Source organism: Myotis daubentonii, chromosome 12 (genome assembly GCF_963259705.1).
Source record: "Myotis daubentonii chromosome 12, mMyoDau2.1, whole genome shotgun sequence".
NCBI lineage: Eukaryota > Metazoa > Chordata > Mammalia > Chiroptera > Vespertilionidae > Myotis > Myotis daubentonii.
Window position 1 is genome coordinate 68,177,149 of NC_081851.1, and position 20,145 is coordinate 68,197,293.

Below are 20,145 nucleotides of genomic sequence, written 5' to 3' on the forward strand. Positions count from 1 at the left end.
TGACTGCCTTCGGTGCTTTAAAGTGTTTCTTATATTCCATGTCTATTCAAAAATAATTATCTAAAAAGATAAAAATATAATTCAAAATGTTATCTATGCAAACATGCTTATTTAAACTAGAGGCCTGGTGCATAGGTGGAGGGGGATCCCTCAGCCCAGCCTGCGCACTCTCGCAGTCCAGGACCCCTCGGTGGATGTCCGCCTGCCGGCTTAGGCCTGATCCCTGGCAGGCAGACATCCCTTTCGCAGTCTAGGGCTCTTGCAGTCTGGGACCCCTCACTCCTTACTGCGGGAGAGGCTCCTGCCACTGCCGCCGCACTTGCCAGCTGTGAGCCCGGCTTCTGGCTAAGCAGTGCTCCCCCTGTGGGAGCGCACTGACCACCAAGGGGAAGCTCCTGTGTTGAGCATCTGCCCCCTGGTGGTCAGTGCACATCATAGTGACTGGTCATTCTGGTAGTTCCACCATAATGGTTGCTTAGGCTTTTATTATATAGACTAGAGGCTCGGTGCACAAAAATTTATGCACTCGGGGGTAGGGTGTCCCTCAGCCTGGCCTGTGCCCTTTCACAGTCTGGGCACCTCGGGGGTGACCACTTGCTTAGGCCTGGTCCCCAGGGTATTGGGCCAGGATGGCAATCAGACATCCCTCTGGCAGCCCGGCAGCCCTCGGGGGATGTCCACTTGCCAGCGGGGAGCAGACCTAAGCTGCAGTCAGACATCCTTAGTGCTGCTGAGGAGGCAGGAGAGGCTCCCACCACCACCGCTGTACTGGCAGCCGTCAGCCTGGCTTGTGGCTGAGCAGAGCTCCCAATGTAAGAGTGCCCTGACCACCAGTGGGCAGCTCCTGCATTGAGCATCTGCCCCCTGGTGGTCAGTGTGTGTCATAGTGACCAGTCATTCCCAGTCTTTCTGCTGTTAGGGTCAGTTTGCATATTACCCTTTTACTATATAGGATAGAGGCCTGGTGCACGGGTGGGGGCCAGCTGGTTTGTCTTGAAGGGTGTCCCGGATCAGGGTGGGGGTCCCACTTGGGTGCCTGGCCAGCCTGGATGAGGGGATGATGGCTGTTTGCAGCTGGTCACACCCCCTTCAGGGTGTGCCTGGCCAGCCGTTTTCAGGCTGGCGGGCAACTGAAGTTCCCAACCTCTCCTTTTTTTCTTTTTTTCTTTTTTTATTCTGGATTTATTTACCTTCTATAGCTGTCACTGGAGCTGAGAGCCGGCTCCAGCTCTGAGGCCCGGCTCCAGCTCTGAGGCTGCGGCTGGCTGAAAGCAGGTATCTGGGTTTGTTTACCTTCTATAATTGAAACATTGTTGCTGCCGCGAAACCGGTTTGGCTCAGTGGATAGAGCGTCGACCTGTGGACTGAAAGGTCCCAGGTTCGATTTCGGTCAAGGGCATATACCTGGGTTGCAGGCACATCCCCAGTGGGAGATGTGCAGGAGGCAGCTGATAGATGTTTCTAACTATCTCTCTCCCTTCCTCTCTGTAAAAAAATCAATAAAATATATTAAAAAAAGAAAAAAAAGCCTTTAAAAAAAAAAGAAACATTGTTGCCATCACTGCTGCTCTAAGCTCTGAGGCCGAAGCTGGCTGAAAGCAGGTATCTGGAGCTTGTTTAGCTTCTATAATTGCAACTTTGTTGCTTAGAGTGTAGCTTAGAGCAGGGCGAGGCAGGCAGGGAACGTTGGCTTCCTGTCACTGGAGCAAGCAAGCCTCCTGTTCGCTTCAGCTGCCTGGCTGCCGGCCACCATCTTGGTTGGCAGTTAATTTGCATATCTCGCTGATTAGCCAATGGGAAGGGTAGCAAAGTTATGTTTAATTACCATGTTTCTCTATTATTAGATAGGATTCCAAGTATATATCACTGTGAGCACTTTGTAAATTATGTGAATGTCTAATCACTATGTTGTACACCTGAAACTAATATAATATTGCATATCAACTGTAATTGAAAAATAATTTTAGAAATTTTAAACACAAATAAATGAATAATGATTACAAAGAAAAAAAATTTTTTAAATAAAACTCCAAGTATAACTAAGACTTACTTTTTTAGTTCTGGAATCTCTGCTGGCTTTACAATTTTTATCAACCCTTTCAGTCTCTGTTGTTCTTTCCTCAGTTCAAAAGTTCTCAGATGAAGTTTCTTCCGGGACACACCATCTAATGCACTCCCTGATTTCATTTCCGACATAAATGCATCTAAAGAGTCCTGAGATGCTGACTCAGATAGAGCTGTCAGGAAAGGGATAATGCATGTTAGAAAGATGGTCGCAAACTTTTAAAATACAGCCAAAGTCACTAACATAGAGTTGGACAAATGACATTGATATTAGGAATAAGGAAACAGGTTATAGCTGGGAGGCTGTGGGACATCACCTTGCCTCATTCCCTTCATCTATTAAATAGAGAATTTACATTAAATAATGTATAATGTCCTTCCTAGCTCCTTAGAAAGGCTCCATATTCTGTATATCTTATTAACCAATGTAGCCCAGTGCCTAGTATAGTGCACTACATATGGTCAATACTCAATAAGTATTTGAGTCATTGCCTTACCTTTGCTTGAGGCTTTCAGTCTCTCAGAAATGTCAGAGAGTTCCCTTTCAGCATCATTCAACTTTGCAACCTGTGACGCCCAAAGTAACAGGGTTAGCAAATGTTTTTCTTCTTTCAAAATATGGTAGCTTCCTCCTCTTATTTTCACTATTGTTATAAGTTTTAAGAAGATTAATTAGAAGTCTGGTTAAATCTGTTCCTTACAGAGTTAACATTTTTCATTTGTCTATTTAATTCTAATTGAGCCCTAACCGGTTTGGCTCAGTGGATAGAGCGTCTGAAAGGTCCCAGGTTTGATTCCGGTCAAGGGCATGTACCTAGGTTGCGTGCACATCCCCAGTAGGGGGTGTGCAGGAGGCAGCTGGTCGATGTTTCTCTCTCATCGATGTTTCTAACTCTCTATCCCTCTCCCTTCCTCTCTGTAAAAAATCAATAAAATATATTAAAAAAAAATTCTAATTGAATTAGTTCCTGAATTAAAGAACTCAGAATTAAACAGAATAAATGTATAGAACACAGACTTTATTTTAATCAAAATAAAAAGTTCAAGCTATTTGTTTTCAATAATAAATCAAAAGGATAGATGCTGGTCATGTTTTAAACTCTGAATGCCACTTAATATAGTGAAAACACCTGCTACCTTATGATAATTTCATGAAGGATACACTGCTTAAAACTATTAAACATCAACAACAACAAATAAAAGACTATTATCAAACAATACTCCTCAAAATTCCTTTCATGATTTTTGACTGCCAGAAACCTAGTCAGTTTCACCTCAGAATGTCCCAATTTGGAACTTTTTCCTTTTTCTTTTTTGTTGTGTGTGTGTGTGTGGGGGGGGGGGGGGGGGACAGAGGTGGAGTGTAACATCATATCCAAAGAATGTTCATTAACAGACCAATATTCACCTAGAGGTGGATAGAGACTCTAGCAGCAAGCCAAAGTTTTTCCCAACTTGCATAAGACTAGTTGTTTGTTGCCATCAAATTTGCAGATCACAAACGTTATACTTCAATACCAGATTTCAATGCTACTGCTTTTGTGATTATAAAAATAATTTAAATACATTATTTTATTTAAAATATTAAACTACCACAGCTACTTCTATAAGTAAAACTTGCCAAGGATTCAAAGGTCTCTGGCTTCTCATCAATCTTCCCAGCCTTCTTCATTCGGTTCAGCCGTTTCTTCTCAACCAGGCCAGTCCGATCAAGAAATGTGTCATCATCACTGTCATAAAAGTCTTCATCTTCCCAGTTCTTTGCTTTCCTTTTCCGAGATACTAGAGGTAAATAAAATATATGGTAATAAAATAAGTTTTGAAAAAGAAAGAAAGCAAGTAGGTAAGCAGCTTAAAATATCACCACCTGCCCTAACTGGTTTGGTTCAGTGGATAGAGTGTCGGTCTGTGGTCTGTGGTCTGTGGACTGAAGGGTCCCAGGTTCGATTCCGGTCAAGAGGACATGCCCAGGTTGCGGGCTCGATCCCCAGTGGGGGCATGCAAGAGGCAGCAGATCAATGATTCTCTCTCATCATTGATGTTCCTCCCTCTCTCTCTCTCTCTCTCTCTCTCTCTCTCTCTCTCTCTCTCTCCCCCCCCCCCTTTCTCTATGAAATCAATAAAAAAATATATATTTTTAAAGTACTTAATAAAAAAAAATCACCATCAATTATTATAAGACAGGATTCAACAAAAGGCAAACTATATATGAAAACAAAGGACTACACCTGGAGACACTATGCTAAGTGAAATAAAACCAGACACAAGACACATATTACGTGATTCCACTTATAGCAGGTACCTATAATAGTCAAATTCATAGAGACAGGAAGTAGAACAGTGATTACCAGAGGCCAAGAGGGAAGTTAGTGTTTAATGGATACAAAGATTCGATATGGGATGATGACAAAGTTCTGGAGGTGGACAGTAGTGATGGTTGTACAACAATGTGAATATATTTAATGCCACTGAACTTTACACTTAAAAATGCTTAAAATGGTCAATTTTATGTTATGTATATCTTACCACAATAAAAAATTAAAACAAAGGGCTAATTTATTTAATAAGCAAAAGGCTCTTAAAAATCAGTGAGTAAAAAAGGGAAGTGAAAAATGAGGAAAAGGCCAATAATCCAAAAGAATATTTGAAAAAGAATAAAAGCAGTTCATGTTAAAAGAAATAAAATGATCAACAAACATTTAAAAAGATGTTAAACTTTTAAAAATTAATTTAATACAAATTAAATCAATGAAATACCACTTCTCACCTATTAGAGTAGAAAAAAACATTAAAAAGTAAATAACAATCTAATGAACAAAATAAACTGATGAACAAAATAGATACAGAGACATAGAAGCATCAAACAGACTGACTAATTTCAGAGGGAAGATGGGAGTGGGGTTGGGGGTGGGGGGTAGATTAACCAAGGAATTTATATGCATACTAGAGGCCTGATGCACAAAATTCATGCAAGAGTAGGCCATCCTTCCCCTGGCTGCCAGCACCCCTTCCCTCTGGCACCTGGGACCTGGGCTTCCCTCCAGCCGCCAGCAGGCACCTGAGACCCGGGCTTCCCTTGCAGCCCCAGCTTCGTCCAGAAGGTTGTCTGGAAGGACGTCCGGTCTAACTAGAATATTATGCTTCTATTATTATAGACTAGAGGCCCAGTGCACGAATTTGTGCATGGGTGGGGTCCGCCGGCCCACCCCGATGGGGGCCCATTGGGCTGGGCCAGCAGGGGAGAGGGGCCACGGGCGGTTGGCCAGCCGGCCCCGCCCAGATTGGGGTGTTGGGGGTTGATTGGGAGACGGGCAGGCCAGGGGGTGGAGGGGGCCGATTGGGGCCCATATCAGGCTGCTGGGCTGCCACCGTGTGCTGTCATAACCACCAGTGGTTCGGGTCGTTCTGGTCGTTCCACCGTTCTGGTCTCTGGGCTTTCATAGAGAGAGATATGCATACCCAGGGACACAGACAATAGTGTGGTGAGGCCTGGGAGAGGAGGGTAGAGGGTGGAAGGGGATCAATGGGGGGAAAAAACGAAGGGGACATCTGTAATACTTTCAACAATAAAGATACATTTTTTTCTTGGGGGGGAAAGGGGTGTGGGAGATTCGGGAAGAGACTGGACAAAAATCGTGCACCTATGGATGAGGACAGTGGGTGGGGAGTGAGGGCGGAGGGTAGGGCGGGAACTGGGAGGAGGGGAGTTATGGGGGGGAAAAAGAGGAACAAATGTAATAATCTGAACAATAAAGATTTAATTTAAAAAAATGTAAAAAAAAAGTGCAAACTCTCATAAATCAACTGTCTATATAAAAAAAAAAAAAAAGAACCCCTCCCCCCAAAATTTTAAGGTGTTGTAAAATTGTTTTATGGGGTGAAAAATGTTCATCATTACAGTAAATTAAAGGATTAAAGAAAAAGTATAATTCTATTACACAGAAAAAGTTTGAAGAAACAGTTTTGTCTGTAATACAGCAGGCCCGTGTATAAAGTTATTTTGTTTTAATGTTGATGAAAAAAAAGGTTAAAAACAAAACAAACAACAAAAAAGGTTAATAAGCAATTTGGCAAGAGTATGAGGAGATGGACTCTCAAACAGTATGCTGGGAATGTATACTGATATAAACTTTTTCATGTTCAATCTTACATCTGTCAACATTAAAAACATATTGATCCAGCCCTAGCTGGTTTGGCTCAGTAGATAGAGCATTGGCCTTCGGAATGAAGGGTCCCGGGTTTGATTCCAGTCAAGGGCACATGCTCATGTTGCAGGCTTAATCCCCAGTAGGGGGCATGCAGGAGGCAGCCAATCAATAATTCTCTCTCATCATTGATGTTTCTATCTCTCTCTCCCTCTCCCTCTCTGAAATCAATAAATATATTGATCCAACAATTCCACTTCTAGGAATTTATACTATGAAATCAAGCATCATTATTTCTAACTGAAAATGGAAAGCCCATCAACAGGGGACTATGGTAACTATTAGTTTTTTGTCTACTCTATACCATCTTACTTCCCTTGTTATGTTAAAATTTAGAAGTACCCCCTTTCCTGTAGAAAACTCTTTGACCAAACTATTCACTAAAAGTAAATCTAGAATAATTATATTTTCAGAATGAAGGGTTTAATAGTTTACTTGCCACATATCTTTTCTTTTTTCAGGAATCCACTAGGAGATGTCCACCAAAACAAGAGAGCAAACCAAGAAAAATGAAAAGATGTGAAATCCATTGAAGACTATCATCATCCATGCCCTCGACTGTTGTATCTTTTTAACCTGCCGAAACCACGGAAGGATGTGTCCCACTAAAACAAAGGAGTAAGCCAAGAAATCTGAGCATATGAGAATCAAGAAACAGAAATTCCAACCCCAGAGAGAGAGGAAGGGAGAGATAGAGACAGAGAGAAACATCGGTCAGTTGCCTTTCCTATGCATCCCAACTGGGGATCAAACCCGCAAGCTTTTTGGTGCCCAGGATGATGCTCCAACCAACTGAGCCACTTGGCCAGGTGCCAGTTTTTAAAATGAGATAAGCAATGTAATGATGTGGATAATTTCCACAATACATTCTTATGTTAAAAAAAATAAATCACAAAAGAATATAAATAATTTAACTGCATTTGTGTACAAGTGTTTGTTTTTTGTTAAAGGATCCAGTTCAAAACACACATCTGTATGCAGAGAACATGTCTGAAAGAACATAAACAATGGCTACCTTAAGGTTTGAGGTAGAGAATTTTTTCTTCTCACTTCATTGAAGTCTGTACAATTTACATTTTCCCCCTAAAAAAAGGTTTTATCTTTTATGTTAAAATTCCCTTCCCTCTTTCTTTTCTTTTCTTTCTTTCTTTCTTTTTTAACCATTTGCACACCATAAGCATCTATAGAGGCAAGCAGCAGATTTTTTAAATTCAAGATATCGTGGCAGTTAACTGGTTAAGAAAAAAGTGTTCCTACTCACCTGCCTCCTGCCGCAGCAATCCCAAAGTATCAAGGATTCGACAAGCTTCCAGCGAACACTGGATCATTGCTTCTTTTTTCTTTCCTAAGTGAATGGCCTCAGCCACCAGCTGCTTTCCAGTTGAATCATCCACGGGTAATCTGCATTGGTTTAGAGGAAATTATAGCACAGCACTAAGCTCCAATCCTCACACAAAATAATTAATATTTTATGGTAATAGTCATGTTTTTTAAGATGGCTTTTCAAACTCTCGGTTCATTTTGTTCTATCTTGTCAAGGTTAGATTTCGAATCTTTTCTTTCCACCTCTTACCCATTCCACCCCACCCCTCAATAATATAAGTGTTACTAAACTATCAAGACCCCAAATCAGGAATAGCCTAAAATTAAAACTAAAGTTACTCTTTGAATTGTTATCTATAACCATAAATTAAACCTGAAATTGTCCACTTTCCAGAAATGGACATTAATGAGAAGAGAACATACCTCACCCTGCAGAGCCAGGTGCTATGTCCCTGCTCATCAAATTCATATTCTAATTCTTCTCCTTTGGGAGAAAGGAAGACGAGACAATTTTAACAGGATCTGAAAATTACTAGTTGATACAAAGGGAAAAGAGAACAAAAGTTAAATAAGAATATCAAGTTCCCCTACTACACTGAAAACTAAATTTCAAAAGCATTTTAGTCCTCATTCCTAGGGACTATTGTCTGATAATAAAGTTAGGATGAGCTTGAAGCACAAAAAAAGCAAACTCAAATCAAAACAATCAACTCTCACCCTGACTGGTTTGCTCAGTGGATAGAGCATCGGCCTGCGGACTGAAGGGTCTCAGGTTCGATTCCAGTCAAGGGCATGTACCTTGGTTGTGGGCACATCCCCAGTAGGAGGTGTGCAAGAGGCAGCTGATCAATGTTTCTAACTCTCTATCACTCTCCCTTCCTCTATGTAAAAAATCAATAAAATATATTAAAAAAAACAACAATCAACTCTCCATACATAGCGTTGTCCACTACATAATAGCTTTCACTTTTTTGTATAAGTTGGAGACTTAAGTTGTTAAATTGTCACAATTGCCTGGTTTCTAGAAGTATAAATAGTAAGCACAGAATGTAACCAATTCATATCCTATCTAATAAAAGAGTAATATGTAAATTAACCATCACTCCACAACAAAGATGGCGGCGCCCATAATGGCCACGCTGCCAGCCACGCGGAGAGAGGGGAGGGGAGGGTCCTTGGGCCGGAGGCCAGGGCGAGGGACATTAGTGTCATTGCAGGCCAGGCTAAGGGACCCGCCCCCCGCCCCCTCCCCCAGTGCACAAATTTTGCACTCACACACACACATATACATCTATGCATACACACACTTAGATATTCTTCAACAAATCTCTAATGCAACAATCCTCTGTGGAATTATTTTTTAAATCCTATAAAATCAAAATCCATGCCAAGAATTACAAAAGATCAGGTGAATTACAAAGAAAAAAATTACAAGTTGGCTCAATCTCCAGCCATCAAAATGTAGGATCTTTTGAGAAGAATGAGGCAAGTCAGAAAAAAAGAACTTCCATTTTTCCAAGCTGAGAAAGACTAACAAGAACTTTACTATTTTCAAAATAAATGTGACACAACTGACCACAAGGGCAAGTACTGAACAAAGAAGACAGCAGATAAAATATGGCATTCTAAATACCTAAAGATCTAGAAAACGACACTGCTATGGACACATTCTACCAGGAGGGTCAGAATCTGTTTACATACCTTCTCGGTCAAAAAAACCTTGGAGAGCCTTTTTTGGATCCTTTATATAAAAGGCCTCCCTTTCCTGCTGAAACTCTAAAACAATGGGATTCTCTTCAGCCTCATCTTCTACAGCATCTTCTCCTACAGAATATGGGAGAGAAAGAAAAGACAATCAGATATAAAAAGAGACCATCTGAATGACACCCACTATCCTTTCTTCATAAAGATACAATTATCGGTGATGAAAAGAAGAGGTGGGGGGGCAAACAACCAAAAAAACCACCAGTGTTGACATCTTCAGATTTTCTAAATTGTGTGACAAGTTACAACTTGTTTTTGTGGCCCTTCCCCTCCCCCACCCCATCACTATGTTTTAAAAGCAAAATTACCTACCACATTTTCTATGAAAAAAAAAAAAATCCAAAAAAAAAAAATCTAAGCTCCAGGTCTCATACTTTGCCTCCAATATAATTTCCTAATACTTCTCATATCTGTCAAATAGTCTGGTCTATTCATTATTCCCTTAAAATCACCAAACCCTGCCTGAACACTCGCAATGCTCAGCTTCCTAAAGGATACTTTTTCTTTCCTTCAAGTCACTACTCAAAACTCTTCTGCTTATAAACTTTCCCAAAGATCTAAGTCAGTGCTGCCCAACAGAAACATAATAAAAGCCATGTGTAAATCTAACATTTGTAGTAGCTATATTAAAAAAAGGACACAGCCCGGCTGGCATGGCTCAGTGGCTGAGCATAGACATAGGAACCAGGAGGTCTCAGGTTTGATTCCCGGTCAGGGCACATCCGTGCAGGAGGCAGCCAACTGATGATTCTGTCTCATCATTGATGTTTCTATCTCTCTCTCCCTCTCCCTTACTCTCTGAAATCAATAAAAGTATATTTTTTTAAAAGAGAGAAACAGGTGAAATTACTATCATGTTATCAATGTAAAAATATTATCAATGAGATAGTTTACATTCTTTTTTCATACTAAGTCTTTGATACCCAGTGCGTTTTTTGCATTTACAGCACATGATGATTTGGACTAGCCACACTGCGTGTCCAGTAACCACATGTGACTAGTGGCTACCATGGACAGTGCAGGGCTAAGTCCCCAGTGATTGCTCTCTTCTCTGAACCCTTACTCCAGCATGGTTTCTAGATTTTATTTGGCATTTGCCACAGTAATTTCATATTTATCCTGTCCTCCCGACAGCATATTAAGGCCTTTTCTATCTTTTCATATTCCTAGCTCCTGAGTACCCATTCCTAGCTCCTCTGGCAAAGGGTCCAGCTCTCTCTAATGAGATATTTCACACTTCCGGATATTTACACAATGCACAAAATATTCAAGGTCATATCCTACATTGAATAATTTTCCATTTATGTGTTTAAATGTAGTTCCAGCCCTTTCAGTGATAAAGTCGATAATGAAAAAAATATTTTTAAATGGTAAAAACACCAAACTAATTGTTTGCTAAGGAAAAGTTTCCAACAAGGGAGTGAACTTGTAAAACAAATTCAAAGAAACCCATAGTGTCCATAATTCAATTGTTTTACTGCAGAAAAGTAAATGCATCTCTCTGGGTTTTGGTAACCTCGTGTGAAAATTGTATTTGTCCCATCTATCATGAAAACTTGCTTGATAAAAAAGGTCTGAGTGTAGTAATGACTTTTAAATATTAACCTCAGTAGCGAGTTTGATGTCTTACCCATTCCCCAGGTGCAGCCCATTTCGTCATCTTGACCGGCAGTATTTCTCTTGCTTTCAATGGCATCCATCTCCTCGTCTTCATCTGAGTCTTCCCCTAGCATCTTCTTCTCCAGCATCATTTGCTGCTTCTTGCGCAATTCCTTCAACTGCGTGACTGTCAACTCGGACTCGGCCTCTCGGTCCTCCTCTGGTCCCTGGTGAACCAAGCGAAGGGACGCGTTTATTTAGAGTCCAGGGTCGCTGACGCCCCTTCCAGGGAGACGGCCGTGCGCTCTGCGGTCTGGAGACGAGGGGCCTGCTCCCTCCACCGTGGCAATCGCCGAGTGGGGGAATCGCCTTCCTGGGCGAAGGCTTCAGGAGCTCGGGGACCCAGCCCGCTGCGCCCCGGGGGTTTCCATCCTGGGTTTCCCTACTTACCTGCAGGAGGAAGAGCCGGGTGCTGCAGCCGAAGCGAAGGACGTGCCCGACGTGGACCCGGCAGTAGGTGCGGGGCGGGATGCGGGCTTTGTTAAGGAAGGTGCCGTGGGTGCTCCCCAGGTCGTAGAGGTAGAAGCCGGGCCCCTGGCCGTCCGAGGGCCCGTCGGGGCCGCCCCCGTGCTGCAGCACGGCGTGGAAGCGAGACACCGACGGGTGCTCCAGGCACACGTCGCAGCTCGGCAGCCGCCCGAAAAGGCAGCGACTGATCCCTTTCAAGCTGCGGGTGCCGAGGATCGTGCCGCCCTTCAGGGTCTCGAGGCTGTAGGGGCCCGAGACGGGGCCGCCCCACGGCGGCTCTCGGTAAGGGGGGGGCCGGGCCGGGCCGTCGGGGGCAGGAGCCGCTGTGGGGGGCCGCGGCTTCTCCTCCGGAGGACTCCGCGTCTCCGCGCGATCCGGCCCAGCCGGGGGGACGTCGGGGTCCCCGGAATCTGCGTCCGGCAGTGCCGCGGGCCCCTCCTTCACCTCCTCAGGGTTTGAAGGATTGGCGGCCGGGAACTTGCCCCGCACCGCCGGGGGCACCGGCTGGGCTGGCTTTTTGAAGTCGCCATTGAGTTCCTGTGAAGCCGTTGCCTCGGCCAGAGGGAGGCTGTCAGCCATCCTTCATCGGGTGCAGCCTCGAAAGCTGGTCCTGGGAAACCTCACCCTCGGTCCCTACGTTCCTCCCCGCGCCCCTCTCTGCCCCGCTCCCGGCGCTGCTCTTGGCCGCGGAGGTGCGGGTGCGCGAAGAGGTGCAGACGACAGGAAGGTCATAAATAGGAGGAAAGCAACAGAGGCGGTCGGGCGGCTGTCGGACGGGGACGCGTTTAGAGGTTGCACATCGGGTTCTAAAGACTTCCTAGGTCCCGGTTAGGAGCAGCGCTTCCGGCAGCCTCGGACCACTAACCCGTAAGCCAGCCTTCGGGGACTGAAGTAATCCTGGCCGCAGCCCCGGGAGTCGACCCGTTCCCCGGCCGCGCTCCCACGACGCGGCAGTGAATGGTGGCGCCTTCGGGCCTCCGTCCGGGACCAGCCCTCCGTCCGGGACCAGACCTCCCTGTCTCCCACTCCCCCGCCATCAGGCGACTCCAGGACCCTGCGCTCTGTGCCTGCGCCGGCCGAAGAGCTCCCGCGGCATCAGGGCATTCCTGGGGCTTCTTTCGGTGAGGTTAGGGGGAAAGGGCGACTTTTTAATCACTTCGTTCATTCATTAATTCGTTCATCCTTTTATTCTTTGCAAAACGAGTTACTGAGGCAGCAGAGTGAAGTGGTTCCGAGTGCAGACCCCGAAGCCTGGCTTGGTTTCCCCCTTGGCCGTTTGTGACAGTGGGCAGGACAGGGGGCCTCAGCGTCCACACATGAAACATGGGATGCTAGCAGTATCTCCTTCAGGGGGCGGTTGGGGAAATGGAATTAAACAATGAAGGCAAAGTCTGGCACCTATAAGCACTCCGTAAACTGCAGATATTACCGTGAGCCAGACGCTGTACTAAGATCATGGTTTTGAGAGGTAGATGGGAGGATAACGTCAGTTGAGGTAAGTACCGGTTTAAATCCAAGGATAAATGCTGCGATCGCACATGCAAAGGGCTGAGAGAATCTAGTGGAGGGAGATGTACAGGGGAGGCGAAGGAGGGCGGCGAGGGATGCTGTGCTTGGCAATGAGTACAAGTCCACCAGGGATGTCGCGGGACTTCTGGCAGAGAAATTCCTTGAAGGGTCAGATGTGGGGATTCGTGGCGTTCCCGGGAGACGGAGAAGTGCGCTATGGTTAGAACTGAGAGGGTCCTTTCCCCCGGAAGCTCCTCTGCCCTTCCGCGGCACCGTGTCTGCGCCTCCAGAACAGCACTGAGCACATATTTTCATACAGAAATGTTCTTTTTATGCTTCTCTCCCGCGCCTCAGGTCAGGGATTTTGCATTGGCCTTTGTCTCCTCCCATAATGCCTGGCATTTGGTACATGTTTGTTGAACTTGAAGAGACATATGATGAGCAACGAACCTGGAAAGCTGGGTTGCAGACAGATTTTGAATTCTCTTGAATGGAAGGCCAAAGAATTCTGACTGCCTTTTTCCAATAGGCAGTGGGAAGCCCTTAACCTGAGTTTTTAAAGAGCAAATTTAGCAGCACTGGAGAATAAATTAGACACCAGGACAGCCTGGAGGGAGTACCAGTTAGGAGTCAACAGAAATGTCTCAGGTTCTTCCCATATGTATGTCAGAAATTGAACACGTTAAGGTTACTGTTGGTACATTTCCCACCAGGACCAGTTAAAGGTTTCCGAACCCGACGCACAGAATGAGAACTGCCTCTTCCTGCTTTTCACTCTACTCCCTTTTCTCCTGCTGATCCAGGACATACGTGTGATGACACTCTGAGAAATATTTCAGGTCTCATTTAAGTAACTGGGTTTGCAGTTTGTTCAGGATTGGGAGTGATGGCGATTCTAATGGTAAATTAGTGGAGTGAGATGGAAAATAGAGTCCCAGTTGCTGTAATCCAAATTCCACCTTGTGGTTCATTCAGCCCAGTAGGTATTCTCATCATGTGTGATTTGATGACTGTCGTGTAACAGTTGTATTTCTCTTCATTTCTGCAGGGAGAACATCTTTGGTCCTACAGTGTTGCTGACACTGACATTTTTCTAAGTGGTCTTGAACAGCCTACTTTTTATGTAAATAACAACTAGACTTCATATTTTCCACTTCAGAAACCTATAAGCTATAGCTGCCAGAGAGTTAAAAAACACTACTTTTAGGATATCATCTACATTTAACTTGAAAGCTCTTCTTATTTAAAAATGTTGAGATACTGGGGAGAGATACCAATCTCATCAAGCCAGACCAACAGAAGCTCCTTTGATTTGCTGCCTCGGGAGTTCCGCCTGGTGGAAGTCCATGACCCACCGCTGCACCAACCCTCCGCCAACAAGCCCAAGCCCCCTACGATGCTGGATATCCCCTCAGAGCCATGCAGCCTCACCATCCATACCATTCAGCTAATCCAGCACAACCGGCGCCTGCGCAACCTCATTGCTACAGCTCAGGCCCAGAATCAGCAACAGACGGAAGGTGTAAAGACTGAAGAGAGCGAACCTCTTCCCTCTTGCCCTGGGTCACCTCCTCTTCCTGATGACCTCCTGCCTTTAGATTGTAAGAATCCCAATGCACCATTCCAGATTCGGCACAGTGACCCAGAAAGTGACTTTTATCGGTAAGTTAAGGGTTTACTACATCTTACTTTTCTCAAAACATCTTTCCAACAACCGTGTTAAACATGCAATAACTTTTCCATGAGGAAACTAAGAGTCACTGACTTGGCCAAAGTTGCTCAGATAATTAATGGGAAGTCTAAGGCTTGAATCCTGATCTCCAAAGTTTGTATTTTTTTTTCTGATGCAACAAACATTTATTGAGTGCAAACTATGTACCATGCACTTTACTAGGAGCAAGGTACTACACTGTGTAAAACAGGCCAGTGTGGATTTAGTTCAGTGTCCTCAAATTGCGATGCAGAGAGTTATTCTGGCATTATTATTCTGGGATTTTTAAGTTATTTATTTGGTAACATAGTTTAAGGAATAATAATAATATAAAAACATTCTTGATCCTTGCTATTCCATATCTGGTTGAAGACCAGCAGCATCTGCTTCACCTGGGAGCTTGTTAGAAATGCAATGTCAGGCCCCACCTAGACTCACTAAATTATAACCTTCATTTTAACAAATCTCCAAGAGATTCATGCGTGTATTTAAGTTTGAGAAGTCTTGCTCCAGATCCTCTGAATGACTGACTTATAACCTAGTACTACTACTAGATGTCAGTGTGTATGTTTGCATTTGGTGCCAAATTACTACCTTTTTCTTTTCATTTTGAAATTTGCCAGACCTTCAGAAACATTTAAATAACAGTACAATGAACACCCAAGTACCCTTAACCTGGATTCACCAATTGTTAACATTATGCCATATTTACTTTCTCCCATATGTGTGTGTACACGCAAATACATATACACACACTTTTTTATGCCAAATATTTTAAGGTTGCAAACATCACAGTATTTCATGTCTGAATTCTTCAACTTATTCTAATAAGGATGTTTTCCTGCATAATCTCAGTGTTATTATTATACCAAAGTAAATGGATGCTAATTAAATGATATCATATAATAAGTCCATATTCAGATTCCACCAGTTATCCCCAAAATATCTTTTGTAGATAATTTTCCACAATCCAGGACCTAATAAAAGATTCATGTATTGCATTTTATTTTTTTAAGCATTCAGATCATTTGTTTTGTAGAATGTGCCACTTACTGGATTTGCTAATATTTCCTCAAGATTAGATTCAGGTTAAATTTGTTTGGAAAAAGTCTACATAATATTGTATATCACTTATTGTATCTGCCTATTGATGATAATAGTACTATTTTAATTGTCACAAACTACTGAGAAAAGAACAGGAATAGACATAATACGTAAAAGTTGCAGTGTGCCAAATAGAGGCCAGATGATGTCACTGTGAAGTCTTGGGAATAGTGAATGTAGGAGGAATAACTATGTAATAATGTATGGGCAACTTAGTGGTAACAAAATAATACCATCCATCATATTAAATTGATGGCGTTATTTAGAATTTTGCAATTTGTGTCAATTTTCTAACTTTAATTGTGAAGAAGAGCGATAAACATCCAAAGTTCATACCTAGTTTGTTTTATACATATTTAAGAAGCTGTCTAACAAAAATAATTTGCATCAGTTATGGGAGTGCCAAAAGAATTATTTTCCTTTGAAAATATATAGGTCCATATATTACTCAAGAGAAGCTATCTGTTTATTAGGCACTTCTGAGGCCTAAAGTGTTTGGCATAGATCTGGCCTGGGAAATGATGATGGAAACAGTAAATGGAAAGTTATTTGGCAGTTGGTTTTCTTATAATCCAACTATTGTGTGAATTGCAGTAGTTGCTACTGAGCAGATAATAGTAGTGGGTGGATAGTTCCTCCAGCACTCTTTGTACAGCAAATGGTGACATGTGCCAAGTACGGAGCAGGGAAGAATCATTTTCTGTATACTATTTTTTATATTTTAACTACTTATTTTCTTCCTTTGTCAAGGGGAGGCAGAGGATAGATAGGAAATCTCAGGAGACAGGTACATTATTACAGGATTGTTAGAAGTTATTTTTAGGAGATCAGACAGCTTTTGAAGTTTTTTCTTGGAGAGATTAAGATTTCTGCAATAGTGATTAAGTGCAATTTGTTGTATTATGAAGAACACGGGACCTGGAGTCAGAAGCTCCACATGACACTTATTAATAATACCCAAACAGCTTTTGGCAAGTGAGCCCCTCTGAACCTGTTTCCTCACCTGCCAAATAGGAATAATAATATGGATGCTACCCATTTCACAGCATAGGAGAGGATAAAAATGCTGTGTAAGCTGTGTATGTTTTGAGTTGCTTTTATAAAATTGAGTTGCTTTCCCAGTTTTACAAATGGACTGTTGCAGTTATTTAAGAATCTCCTAACTGGGACTGTAAATTTCTGAAAGGCCATATGTTGCCCAGCATGTGAGGAAACGATGTTCTAGTGAAATAACCTGAGCACCATTGAGCAGTGTCTGAGCTCCACTGTTAAAGTCAATCAGATCCTAACAGTCATAAAAATTGAGCAATTGGTATAAGAAGGAAACTTCCTTTTTACTAGACACCCTTTTACACTGTTTCTTATAGGTATGTATCGCCTATTCAAGCTTTATGTAATTGGAGGAGCTCAGAGATAAGACTGTGGGTTACTTAGACACGCCCCATCAAGCAGTAAAGAAAACTGGGGCCCTGACCGGTTTGGCTCAGTGGATAGAGCGTCGGCCTGCGGACTGAAAGGTCCCAGGTTCGATTCCGGTCAAGGGCATGTACCTGGGTTGCGGGCATATCCCCAGTAAGGGGTGTGCAGGAGGCAGCTGATCGATGTTTCTATCTCATCGATGTTTCTAACTATCCCTTTCCCTTACTCTCTGTAAAAAAAATCAATAAAATATATTTTTTTATTTAAAAAAAAAGAAAACTGGGCTGTGTAACTGCATAGAATTTTCCTGGAACGCTGGGCCAGTGGTTTGATTGGAATTGTAAAACTTCTAGGGAGACAGGACAGGTCACCCTTTTGCAGGAGCGCTCGTAACACTACTACCGTGTGTCTGCTTTCAGTGGGAAAGGGGAACCTGTGACTGAACTCAGCTGGCACTCCTGCCGGCAGCTCCTCTACCAGGCAGTGGCCACCATCCTGGCCCATGCAGGCTTCGAGTGTGCAAATGAAAGTGTCCTGGAGACCCTAACTGACGTGGCACATGAGTATTGCCTTAAGTTCACCAAGTTGCTGCGCTTTGCTGTGGATCGGGAGGCCCGGCTGGGGCAGACGCCTTTTCCTGACGTCATGGAGCAGGTATTCCATGAAGTGGGCATTGGCAGTGTGCTCTCCCTCCAGAAGTTCTGGCAGCACCGCATCAAGGACTATCACAGTTACATGCTACAGGTGAGGCGACGCCCTGGGGAACGCAGGCTAGGGTGCTCAGCAGGATCCCACAATTGCTGTAGAATGCAGAGCACAGCATCTTGGAACAGAGAACGTAACCTACTTTCCTCATGGCCCTAGATGAGATTCACTGGCCTCATCAATGACCTGGCCAGACAAAACAGTGAAGTGATACTGCCCACGGTGGGAAAGCAGGGAGAGACACCATTTTGGGTTAGAACCAGAAATATCTCCTCTCTTAACCACTGTGGCCTTATGCAAGCAATTTGATCACTGTTTAGGTTTCCCCAAACCTAAAATATCGTAAAGAATTTTTAATGCTGTGTAAGCTGTATACATTTACATAGACAACAAAAAGTCTTTGCCAAGTGGTCCAGAGTTCCTACACCATTCATTACCCACCTGGGGTACATATGTTAACTGTTACTCTTTTTTTTAAAATATATTTTATTGATTTTTTACAGAGAGGAAGGGAGAAGGAGAGAGAGTTAGAAATATTGATGAGAGAGAAACATTGGTCAGCTGCCTCCTGCACACCCCCTACTGGGGATGTGCCCGCAACCAAGGTACATGCCCTTGACCAGAATGGAACCGGGGACCCTTCAGTCCGCAGGCCGACACTCTCTCCACTGAGCCAAACCAGTTAGGGCTTAACTGCTGGGGTCCAGCCCCAGCGGTCCAGGGGTTCCCAAAGGTGTGGACGGAGTCGGCGAAGTATGTTTTACACGGAGACAGCGTTCAGAACTCTCTAGCTTTCCTTAGTCTCCGTGGATCTTCCCTGTGCCTGGCTGAGGCCACAGAGAGAGAGATCCCAAGGCAAGCTGAGCCTTTATTTTATAGTGAGAGGTAAACAAGGTAGTGGTTTCCAAAGTTACACTGTTCTTGTGAGTTTCACTTGTTTTTGTTCTTGTGAGTGTCACTTGTTTATACCATGGTTATACTTCCTGCACTTCCTCAGCCCATTAGCTTCCCAGATAAGATCTAGGGAGCCTCATAAGGTCAAGCCTAATTATGCTAAGAGGACTGTGCCTTCTAAGCTGGGAATTGTTTGTGACTTTGCCCACAGGTCAGTCCGAGGCTTAACCCTATATCGGCTCCCCACACTTAACTGTTACTTTTATAGCCAAAAATGTGATCTTTTGTCCCATTTCTGATTTATCTCTATTTTTCACCTTTATGTAACTTTCAATTAATGACACACACACACTCTGCAAACAAATTTTCTTTACATGTCTATCATTTACAGATGCAAACTCAACATCTGAAGCAGATTCCTCCCATTGGCAGTGGGTGCTTTATTCATAGTCTGTTGGCTTTTCCAACTTGTTTCCAACATTTCTTTGGAAAATTGTCTCTTGCTTGCCAACAGATCAGTAAGCAACTTTCTGAAGAGTATGAAAGGATTGTCAATCCTGAGAAGGCCTCAGAGGACACTAAACCTGTAAAGATCAAGGAGGAACCTGTGAGTGACATCACCTTCCCGGTCAGCGAGGAACTGGAGGCTGACCTTGCTTCTGGAGACCAGTCACTGCCCATGGGAGTCCTCGGGGCTCAGAGCGAGCGCTTCCCGTCTAACCTGGAGGTTGAGGCTTCACCACAGGCTTCAAGTAAGAGAAATCAGCTTACACTTGATTCTGGGATATCTACCAATCTCAGTACTTTTTACCTTATGGAACTACACTCTGAAGAACAAAAGCAGGAAAGGGCAGAATGAAAAGTCTAAAGACAAGTACAGCTTCACTGCTCTAGAGATACCAACATTCTTCTCTTCGTAATTAGAGAACAAGCATTTTTAAAATAATTCCTAGTTAGGATATGGATGTAATATATGTTGTCCTACTGTTTACAAGTTAATGACCCAGCTAGGTAGGCAGATGTCCTCTCCCTCCCTTAGTATCTGTTGGTCCTTCCTGGTGCTTGTACTCAATTAAGACAACTTCCAGATAAATGAGGAGTGTTAATTGCTCAAGGATATTTGATAGTCGGGCTTCCTTGCTAGAGTAACGCAACAAATTGGAACTAAAAGCGCTTGCAAGGGGCTACACAGGCAGCTGGCCCCTTCTTCCAGATAGACTCCGCGATGACCTTACAAACCAGGATGACTTGATCCTTAAGTCAGTGAGACTGCAATTAGTCTAGACACTTGGTTCTTTACAAATATAATTTGTCATTTCA

At 43.5% G+C, this 20,145-nt stretch overlaps 2 protein-coding genes and 1 long non-coding RNA gene across 5 annotated transcripts in view; 2 read left to right on the forward strand and 1 right to left on the reverse strand.

The window, feature by feature from the left end:
• Positions 1–7,186, forward strand: part of LOC132213525 (uncharacterized) — a 29,809-nt gene extending 22,623 nt beyond the window's left edge. Inside the window, exon 3 of the long non-coding RNA XR_009448020.1 lies at positions 6,731–7,186. This is a non-coding gene — a long non-coding RNA (uncharacterized LOC132213525). The remainder of the gene's footprint in view (positions 1–6,730) is intronic.
• The window catches only part of SLC4A1AP (solute carrier family 4 member 1 adaptor protein), a 22,786-nt gene extending 10,576 nt beyond the window's left edge, over positions 1–12,210 (reverse strand). Inside the window, exons 1-8 of the mRNA XM_059660263.1 lie at positions 11,406–12,210; positions 10,987–11,182; positions 9,294–9,416; positions 8,016–8,076; positions 7,531–7,670; positions 3,686–3,846; positions 2,562–2,631; positions 2,051–2,237 (exon numbers count right to left, since the gene is read on the reverse strand). Coding sequence (XP_059516246.1) covers positions 2,051–2,237; positions 2,562–2,631; positions 3,686–3,846; positions 7,531–7,670; positions 8,016–8,076; positions 9,294–9,416; positions 10,987–11,182; positions 11,406–12,062 — 1,595 coding nt within the window. The 5' untranslated portion in view covers positions 12,063–12,210. The remainder of the gene's footprint in view (positions 1–2,050; positions 2,238–2,561; positions 2,632–3,685; positions 3,847–7,530; positions 7,671–8,015; positions 8,077–9,293; positions 9,417–10,986; positions 11,183–11,405) is intronic.
• SUPT7L (SPT7 like, STAGA complex subunit gamma) overlaps positions 11,641–20,145 on the forward strand; it is a 10,478-nt gene continuing 1,973 nt past the window's right edge. Inside the window, exons 1-4 of one of the 3 annotated variants that reach the window (XM_059660266.1) lie at positions 11,641–11,765; positions 14,041–14,654; positions 17,646–17,970; positions 19,340–19,577. In XM_059660266.1, coding sequence (XP_059516249.1) covers positions 14,242–14,654; positions 17,646–17,970; positions 19,340–19,577 — 976 coding nt within the window. In that variant the 5' untranslated portion in view covers positions 11,641–11,765; positions 14,041–14,241. The other 2 variants (XM_059660265.1, XM_059660267.1) reach the window with 2 other exon arrangements.